General features: G+C 42.3%; 1 protein-coding gene across 5 annotated transcripts in view; it reads left to right on the forward strand.

Moving 5' to 3' along the window:
* Nucleotides 1–9,468, forward strand: part of LOC123870665 (protein split ends-like) — a 169,279-nt gene extending 159,811 nt beyond the window's left edge. For 4 of the 5 annotated variants that reach the window (XM_045914019.1, XM_045914020.1, XM_045914017.1 and 1 more), the window contains 10 exons: nucleotides 425–827; nucleotides 942–1,107; nucleotides 1,612–1,710; nucleotides 1,832–2,018; nucleotides 2,121–2,233; nucleotides 2,613–2,787; nucleotides 3,233–3,444; nucleotides 3,992–4,189; nucleotides 4,739–4,938; nucleotides 5,244–9,468. In XM_045914019.1, the coding sequence (XP_045769975.1) occupies nucleotides 425–827; nucleotides 942–1,107; nucleotides 1,612–1,710; nucleotides 1,832–2,018; nucleotides 2,121–2,233; nucleotides 2,613–2,787; nucleotides 3,233–3,444; nucleotides 3,992–4,189; nucleotides 4,739–4,938; nucleotides 5,244–5,356 (1,866 nt within the window). In that variant the 3' untranslated portion in view covers nucleotides 5,357–9,468. The remainder of the gene's footprint in view (nucleotides 1–424; nucleotides 828–941; nucleotides 1,108–1,611; nucleotides 1,711–1,831; nucleotides 2,019–2,120; nucleotides 2,234–2,612; nucleotides 2,788–3,232; nucleotides 3,445–3,991; nucleotides 4,190–4,738; nucleotides 4,939–5,243) is intronic. The other variant, XM_045914018.1, reaches the window with a different exon arrangement.
* Nucleotides 9,469–10,496: the final 1,028 nt, after the last annotated feature.

Below are 10,496 nucleotides of genomic sequence, written 5' to 3' on the forward strand. Positions count from 1 at the left end.
CAGACAATGTCAATTACTAAGTAGATTCAGAGACGGAGCTGATACAAAGCATAAACTAGCAGGCGTAATTATATTATCTTCTTTATCTTTAAAAAAAGTTTAATATCCATCCTTTATCCATTTAAGTATTTAAATAAAGAATGTATCAATACATCCTTTACATACAATATAATATCATACAAACTTTATCTTAACATTATTGGCTTACTATCACTAACATGGAACCAATGTTTTCAAAGGTGCATGAAGTCTGCCAATTCGCCTATGTCCAACAGACTTTGGCTTAAACCCTTCTCATTCTGAGAGCAGACTCGTGCTCAGTAGTGGGTTGGCAATGCGTTGAGATGATGATGGTATCGAACATATTATTTATTTGCTATTTTGTAATACATTTTTAAGCAACATCTATATATCTATTTTCTAGGCGACCGCAACAGCAGTGTCCCGGGGCACGTATGGCCTGGAGAGACGGCAAATCATGCTCACGGACTACATCACCTCGCAACAGATGCATGGTGTCGTGCGGAGAGAAAGAGAGCCTTCGCACCACCACCAGCAACAGCAACACCAACAACACCAGCAACAACAACAACACCACCAGCAGCAACAGCAACAGCACCAGCAGCAACAGCACCAGCAGCAGCAACAACAACAACACCAGCAACAGCAGCAGCAACAACACCAGCAGCAACAACATCAGCAGCAACAACAACATCAACAGCAAATGCAGCATCAACACCAGCACCAGGCGATCAGGAGGGATCGCGAACCGGTGTCTGTCATACAGAAACACACGCACGTCTACTCGCATCCCCATCCCCCGCCCGGTAAGTATTGTTGCTCTATATCTAAAACTAAGCGAGATTTCCAAACAATACTTAACTGGATCTGTTGATTTTTTGACAGTTCTGTAATATAATGTACCTTTGTTTTTTGGTCAGGTCACGAAGCGTTCACGCAGCTGGTTAACGCGGCTTCTAGCGCGCCGGCTCTGCCCGTGCCGCGGCGAGACGAGCCGACGCCCGAACCGCCCGCATCCTCCCCGCTGCACCACCAGCAGCACCCACAGCACCCGCAGCATCCGCAGCATATGCATCATGACATCAGGTAACTATTTTCGCGCAGCTAGTTAGCGCGGCTTCCATCGCGCTGGATCTGCTCATGCCGCGGCGCGATGAACCGCCGGCTACCTCCCCTCTGCACCACTAGCAGAACCAGCAGCACTGGCAGCACCCGCAGCACCAGCAGTACCCGTTGCATCTGCAGCAATAAGTAATCATGCAAAAGTGTTAAGAAAATCATTTTAGCGCGATCGAGGATCTATGGCGAAAGATTGTGATGCCATCTAGTTAGTTCGTTGTAAATTCTTTGTCGCAGCGTTCTATATTTGTATAATCCTTTGAATGGCGTCATTTAGTGTTTAATGCGTAGAACGTAGAGACAGCTACACTACTTATTACTGAAAAATATCTTAGTTTTGTAATTGCTCTGGTTTATTTGTATAAATGGCCCTTCGTGCCGGATTTCAATCTTAGTGGTGCTTCAATTTGTAAGAATCGTTACTGTTTTAGTTATAACTGTGGCGTATAAAATGAGTATGTTGTATCGCAGGGGCTCCCGGGAATTCACGATGTCTCAAAAATACCACCCTCAGTACCCGCCGGCGGACAGGCGCGCGCCGCCGCCGCAGCAACGAGACGTTAGAGATAGGTAACAACACCTTACTTTTTACTATAGCTTACATAATTATATATTTACACATAATATTATATACACATAACTCCTGAAGATTGTGTTACGCTTTACGATTGAAATGTATATTTGTTCGCAGCCGGGAAAGAATGGTGCCAATCCAAGAGCGACACTACGTGATCGAACAGCACCAACCGCACCAGCAGCACCAGCCGCACCAACCGCACCAGCAACACCAGCCGCACCCACAGCACCAGCACAGTCAGCACCCGCAGCACACGCAGCAGCTGCTGATTGATCGGCATCTCATACCGACGCATTCTCAGGTACTGATATAATTACAAACGTTTAAAATTATATGAATTTGAATCAAAAACCTTTCTATTTCAATTTCTATTGTAGCTGCTAACTGTTGGATCACTTTGCAGAGTATATCGAGTGGGGAGGAGCGCCGCGCGTCGGCGGGGGTGGCCGGGGTGGGGGGCGGGGCTTACGGCGCGCCTGGCAAGCGGCCGATCCACACCATTGACAGGAAAGATGGGTACGTTGTTTGACATTTTACTCTAAACAAATTAAATGATTAACAAGTGAAACTGAAAATTTATAACACCCCCCGACAAGTGAAGGTTACAGTAACTAGAATAGAGCTGATAACTTTCAAACGGCTGAACCGATTTTCTTGGATTATAGCTAAGAACACTCTCGATCAAGCCACCTTTCAAACAAAAAAAAAACTAAATTAAAATTGGTTCATTAGTTTAGGAGCTACGACGCCACAGACAGAAACAGATACACACGTCAAACTTATAACACCCCTCTTTTTGGGTCGGGGTTATAAACTGCAAACTGATAAATTCAATTCAAACGACAACTCGTGGGTAGTTGTAAAACAAGTTGTTATTGAACTTCATTGTACACAGACGGGCTGCAGTGAGCGTGGCCAGCGTGACGAGCGTGAGCGGAGCGGGCGTGACCACGGCGTCGGCGCCCGCGAGCGTGAGCGCGGCGTCCGGCGCCGAGCTGTCCGCCGCGTCGCTCATCAACGCGATCATCACGCAGAAGATCAGCCAGACCAGCAACCAGCGGTTCCCGTCGGTGAGTAATCCGCGACCAAAAATAATCATTAACGCCATCGTGATTAAAACTCGGAACGTGATCGTGATCGTAATATGAGGCTGATTACTATTCGTAACAGTCATGATCACAACTTGGAACAAGATCATAATCCAGTAAGTGATAAGAACTCGGAATATAATCATGATGTCAATCTGCTTGTGATAAAATTTTCAACAACTTGGAAAGCACTAATGCTTGTATTTCGAAATGTGTTTTTTTTTTTTACTTTCATAAACAGCTCTAAACGTAACTTAAAAGTGATTATACATACCCGTACTTATTTAAAAACTCATAATCGTGTTCAGAATATTATAGTGAATTTACCGCAAAAGGGATAATTAAATGAATTTTCTAAAAATTACAGATATATTTTTATATTTATTATAAGAACAAGAAACTCATGCCTTTCTACAATTGGTTTCAGAAGATAATACGCGAAAGCGACGCCGTACAATCGCAGGCCGACCGTATGATCATCGACCACCAGCGGGAGCGCGAGTCGGAGCGCGAGCGCGAGGGCGACGGGCCGCCGCAGCTGACGGGCCACACCACCAGCATGAAGCTGGGCGATCTAGCGTCCAACATCATCGTCAGGGACTTCAGCAGTCCCAACACCAACTCGCTATTACACCATAAGTGAGTTCGATTATTGTTTCTTACTATGTATTCACTTTATCGATAGTTTTTGATTACTTACAATTTATTTTGTACTCTTATTCGATCAAATAAAACTATTTCTTAGCTTTTTTTTTCTCTCGTCTGGCTTTACAAAGATTAGCCAATGTCAAGTTTGTAGTTATTTGTAACAAGTTAGTTAAACTATACAAGTATGGACCCCGTCTGTGCCGGCGCTCGCCGACATACGCACGGCACCCCCTTAGAGCGCTTTCCAGTCAGTTTTAACAAAAAAAAACACTCCAAAAAGGCAGAGCACGCCCGCCAGTTAACACCGACACAGACGAAGTCTTTCTTAGCTTAGATATTAAAATTGACACAATGTTGACAAATATGCCATCACTAACATTTAGTTCCTAATACGCTCACATGATGTTCACTGCTGCTATCAGCGCCAAAATGGCGATAGTCAATTCCAAAACAGGTCGACTATAGCAAGTCCAGCGTTTTTATCCAACGTTCAGAAAAGGTCAGTGATTGCTTGCTAAGTCTTATTTGTTTCGCGCAGCAATCGTTTCGCGGTGTCGAGCGCGGATACGTACGCGTCGAGCGGGGCGGGCAGCGGCGCAGTGAGTGGGGTGGCGGGCGGCGCGGGCGCGGCGAGCGGCGTGACGAGCGGGGTGGCGGCCGACGAGTGGCGTCGCGACGCGCCCAAACACGCGCCCTACCTCGAGCCCGTGAGCCCGCCCGACAACCATCATACGGGGTGAGTCATCATCTTACATCTGTCGTCATCATGTCACCGATAGACGTCCACTACTGGACATAGGTCTCTTGTAGGGGCTTCTACACGACACGGCCTTGCGCCGTCGCTGTCCAGCTCCCTCAAGTCGTTTGATGTCGCCTCTCCACTTAGTGGAGGGCGTGCCAACGCCGCGCGGCCTTGCGAGGTCGCCATGCAAACCCAGGTTGAAGTTCCAAGATGGCTAATCTTGGAACTCCAACCTGGGTTTGATACAGAAAAACTTGTAATGACCACTAAGTTGTAATATTTATGCGTAATCGTTTCTTTCGGCAAAATCGTTTAAGCGGATAGGCTGTGAAAAAAGAAACAGACAGACAGACACACTTTCGCATTTATAATAGTATGGATTGTAGGATAAAAGGATATTTGCTTTTAGCGCGTTTATTATGTCTGATTCATGGGATTTTTGGATCATAATTTGATTGAAATTTTGTATTTCTGTTAAATTCGGTTTATCTTGGATTATCCATGATTTGCCGATTACTGACGTCATATATTGGTGTCGTGCAGTCGCGGCGGCGGCGGTGCGCGGCGCTACAGTGCGGCACACGTGGGCGGCGGCAGCGTGCTGACGGCCTACGACTACGTCACGACACGCATCGTGGAGGTCATGCGCAGTGACGAGGAGCGCAGCAAGCCGCCCTTCCACCCGCCCACCTCGTACGCCTACCCCTACTCCGCGCTCAACGTGGCCACGCCCGCCACCGACGGTGAGTTATGAGTTGTAATTATTACGTGTTGCGATCATAAGCTGTTACGAGTTCACTTCATAAACTTGTCTACTGTTACTATAATAAATTCGTCAAGTAGAGTGGCAGTTGTCATAAGTCTTCGATTTAGGTACGAGTATGAGTCTAAAAATGATGAACATAATAATGTTTTACATTTAACTGGTTTTGACTCATATCTATGGTTTTGACAATGTTACAATTCATGCTGTGAAAAATCTTACGGCATCTTGGTTTCGCTATCCATTCAAAAGATTTCCTTTGACAAAAGAATGTATTATTTCCAGTGAGCACAGTGAGCGGCGGCGCGAGCCCGGCGGCGCCGCTGCCCGCGCCCGCGCAGCCCGAGCCCGCGCCGCTCATGTCCGCGCAGTACGAGCCGCTGTCGGACGAGGACTGACGCGCCGCGCCGCGCCCGCCGCCCGCGCCCCGCGCCCGCCCCAGCCTCCGCCCCAGCCTCCGCCCCTAGCCCGAGCCGCCTCCCCCGCGGGGGGGTGGCGCGCGCTGCTCCGTCATACGACGCACCGCGCCCGCGCCGTGACTCCTACCCAGTCTCAGGAGTGATGACTTGTACTCGGCGTTCCCACAATGACAACTAACCAATACTGTGTCCCAGCAATGATGAGTTGTACCCAGGGTACATTGAGTCTCGGTAATGATAAGTTATACCGGATGGGGTACACAACACCACAATGGCACAGTGATATTATGAATTCTGCGATGTTATAGCATATTGTCCAATCAGAGACAATATTCATATAGCATAGACATCAAATCGAGAAGATGTATAGGCTATTGCCAGAAAGCAATACCTTCTGGATTACCTACCAATGCTGGCAAAATGTACTAAACATGAGTACACCATGATAATATTGCAGCTGGGAAGACATTTCCACCAGTCGAAGACTAATGTTACCAGAACAGAAGAATGGGCTACCCGAATGAGAAATATTGATGATGATATTCATTCAATAATGATAAGGAACATGTATTTTAGGATGTAACATAAAAAGATGTAACTTATGGCATGTATAAAAAATCGAAATAAGATTTCACTTTGACTAGAATTTTTTTTAAGGTCATCGAAGTCATATTTTCTTAACGATTTTCGATGTTTCGACTTAATTGTCTTGATGCTTTTTTTGAATGATGACCTGCTAATTAAGCGGCACCATACGAACGGATAAGTTAATGCTATTACAACGAATACAAAATAAGAATTAAGGAACGAAGTGGCACAGACTCAAGTGTACATTGAACCGTCAATATGAACAAAATTCTTTACTAAAGTGATGTTAAATAATTTATGTTTGGTGAAAAGTGACAGGGTGCAAAGTGTGATCTCAGTGTATTATACCACGAGAGCTGTTGTGGACTGTATGTGTGTATGTAACGATGCAATGTCTTATGTAACGCAGCGTGGACACAGTTTTGTGTTACGAGAAGCTTTAAACAAGTGACATTCAATGTGATCCGATTTATGCACAGATTTTTATAACGGATATTTCTGTAAGCCACATTTGCTGTTTTTTTTTTAACCGAGCGATTTAAATGTATTTTTATGTAAATTATAGTCGATGAGACGATGTTAATTGAGTGAAGGTGGATACACACTTATATCGCGAAAGTCGACCGGTGGCACGCAATTCGTGTTGACCACGGTCTGTGGATAGTATGCTTCTGGGCTTAAAAATTATGATTTGATTTAAATCAACACTGGTTACGCGTCATCGGTTCAAGTGGCGTGTTGTTGGTGTGTTTCCACCCTAATCAGTTGTTTGTTAGGACGGAGCATGCATAGAGGAATCTGCCCGCAGCCGCATTGCATAGATAAGTGATATTTGTTGTTGAGACAGTGTGAGTCAAGAATTGATATATTTATTGGTTGTCTTTTTCCACTTGTTTTGTCTTTTAATGTTGTATTCTGCTAAACACTGAATAATGATATTTTTAAACAACAACACTTTATAGTGCTAATAGGACATTCTATCCTACAAAATATGTATGGATAAATAATCTAACTTTATTTTTACATTTCTTTAATAATACTTGAAGTGTTTAAAATGTAAGTGGGTGAAAGTCAAAATGAATTTAAATCAATCGGATTTTATTAACATATTTTTACTGTGATAATTATTATTTTCATCAGCTTAAAACTAAAGCTACAAGGTATTTTTTAAATGATTTTATTTATTTTTACGGGACTTTTGTCCAATATTACTATTAGGTGCAAGTAGGTTCCTAAATTGCTTGGAATGCAACAGATAAAACATATGTTGTAATGATAAAAATATATATTTGGTGTTCATAAGCCAACACCAAATATGTCATTGAAGGAACCAAATAGTATCATGTAATTAATTATTTTTCTTTCTGGAAAATCTTTTTGAACTCACTAAAAACAATGTGATCATGTGATAAATATACATTATTCAGTGTTGCATATATTTGAGATGGATAGTGATAATAATATTATATTCTATGTAAAGACTTATTTGCATAGGAGAGAAGAGAAAGTTATTTCTTATGCATAGATGTGTTCTTATGTCATCCATTAAAATAACTGTGGAAGATTTTTGGCAATTAGGTAAATGCAAATTCCTTTTAACTTAGCAGATCTTTATCAGGCCAAAAAATTTCAAGCTTTTTAATATAAAAATTACTTTATAGTTATGTATAAAGTTTTTTTATATAATTATCTAAAACCTAAAGCTCTAAATTTACAAACTATTATGTGAAAAGGCCTCAGTTTTGTATATTCTATTTTAATGTGGTATTACATTGTCAAGTTATTGTCCTCTCTCCTGTGTGAATAGGCCACATGTATATTACCCTATTCAAGTGGTAATAGGCAACTGCCACTAACTTCCCTCACAAAATGTAACAGCTAACATTCAAAACATAATGTAATATTTGTGACTTGCAACTTGTGAGTGAAATTAGCAATACTGTTAGTGTAAGATTTTAGGTCTCATCAACGTTGGTAGAATTCGAGCTTCGATACGTTTTAGCGTCAATGTAAAATGGATCTTAAATTTATTGGATTAAAGCTCAATTTCGTCAAAACGGTGGTACCGAATTTTCGACTTTATACCAAGGTTCATTAAGTCCATTTTTACGTTGACGCCATTGTGTCTCAAATGCTGTCAACGTTGGAGAGACGTGTAATGTTACGTGCAGACTTGTCGCCTGTTAGTATTTGGACAGGGATAGCAACACTGCCGCTGCGCATTCCTCAGTAAGTGTAAGTGGCAGCCTCACAGCGAACTGTAATATGTACCCAGTCTTCCATCTCAACACCGGTAGCATAGGATCGTCGCGCGACTTCGTCCATATCTACACCTAAGTATTTGTAAATTGTGTATAGTTGTATAAACCCCGCCCGGGCATTTCGCAGATTCCTCGCTCTCACGGGCGTCCTCGCTCGCCGGCGACTGTCGCGCGACAGTCGCTCGAGCGCGCTAGTTGAAGTTTCGCTCTGATATAAGTCTATTTCGTTGTATAGCTTCGCTTCGGATTTCGCAGTCGCATTTTTCACTCGAGTTAGTATACGCGTAGTTCATTTGGTCGTTGTAAATACCCCGCGCATCCGTCTGTACAGGCGCGCGAAGTCCGGACGCCCGTATACATACAGTTATACATAGTGTAAACACGGTTGACGTATTATGAATAGAAGCGGTAAATTATATACATATTGTAATGTAAAAGTGTATGGTTATTATGTATACATACTGTGCATTTGTAATTATACAGGTTAGTTTAATGATTACGATAGAGATTTTCATTTTCTAGTTAGGTCGGTCCGATGGGCCGGGTATAAATATTGCGCGAGTGCGGGCACGGCGCGGGCCGCGCGCTGCGCGCGGCGTGCGCGGTGTGCGCGCGCGCGCGTCGCCGCCGCCTCCGCTTTCTGTTCTGTGAAATATCTCAAAGACTGCTCGCGTCTCCAACTGTACACACCATTTATATTACAAGTTACGACAAACATATTATAAAACACAGTATACTCATATTATTACGTATTATTTGCACGTTTTATATATTTGATGAGGAGTGAGTGAATGTGAGTTTATCATATTTTATATCAATAAAATATTAACTACAGTTCATAAATCTGCTATAAAAAATTGTATCTCCTCTTTGCCCATTTTAACTCAATCTCTACGCACGCAACACGCTTAATATAATATAACGGTTAATTAAATAGAAGCTAAATAAATGATAATGAATACAATATAACACAAATGACAGTATTTTGACTACATCACGGCCGGTACATGTTGGATACGCGAGCAGGTGTGTACATGTATTGAAATATTGTGTGATACTGACTGATTAAATTAATTTGTCTGCGTGCGGGGGCGCGCGGCGGCGTACCGCATCTTGTGATTTCTTTATAAAATAAAACTGTAACGTATTGTAAGTAGTCGAAAGAAAAGATAATCCTTGTAAGTCCAATCATAAGCGAAAACAAAGTTTTGGGAGGACAGATCAATAAATAAGATGCAAATCTTTGCTGAGTTTTATTTTCATCACTTACCGCCAGGTGAAATTGCAGTCAAGGGCTTACTTGTATCAGAATGTTTTTTTTTTTAATTTTATATAGCATCCTTCTAAAGTTTGGATGTCAAATAAGGAATAAGTAGTAACCTTATTTCTATTCCTCATTAATAGTGACAACTATTTCACATAAGGTGTACTCATATCAAAAGAGAGAATATGAGAGAGCTATTGCTTGGAGTTTCTTTACGTGATCAAATTAGGCCTCAGGAGATCCGCAGGAAACCAGGGTAACCAGCCGTAGGAAACCAGAGTAGGTAACCGACATAGGCCATAGCTCAATGGGTTGCGATTGCGAAATTGAAGATGAATGTGGTAGGGCATAAACATAGAAAAAACCGATAGGCATTATGGTCCCGAGTTCCATTCCGTGCCATCAGATTCGACCAAATACAGATTTAAAAAGAAAGTATCCTAAAAATTCTATATACCCGTTGTTCCCATAGGCCGGGTTCTCTGACGGGGACAGTGGGGTGTCATTCAATTTCTTTACCGTTGTCCCTGTCACGGGGATATTATCTGAGCACTAAACATCAAAAGTGAAATATCCTCATGAAAAGAGTTGTTATAGGCTTGGCAAGTCGTAGGTAGGAAGTAGGAACCAGCAAATGAGTTCTTAAAATATATTTTGATTTCATGCCAAGTTGAACAACTTATACCTACGTAAATTCAGAAACTTGCGATTATATTGCAAGCAAAGTAAATACCTATTACTATTCTTACTAAAAATGTGATCTATAGTTAGATATAGCAATTTATTAATGCAAGAGTGTCTTCCTGTACCTATAATATACGAGTCATCATACTCTGGTGCCAGCTACAGAAATTATTAAAAACTACGACTGATGCATCAAAGTTAACACGAATATAATGACTGAAAGTGCACGGATAAGCTATGGGAATCCAAAAAACCGTACTTGGACTGGAGTGACAGTGTTCTCTGCGTATCTGGTGCTGCTTATGATGGAAATATATATAGA

The sequence above is a fragment of the Maniola jurtina genome, chromosome 13 (genome assembly GCF_905333055.1).
Source record: "Maniola jurtina chromosome 13, ilManJurt1.1, whole genome shotgun sequence".
Taxonomy (NCBI): domain Eukaryota; kingdom Metazoa; phylum Arthropoda; class Insecta; order Lepidoptera; family Nymphalidae; genus Maniola; species Maniola jurtina.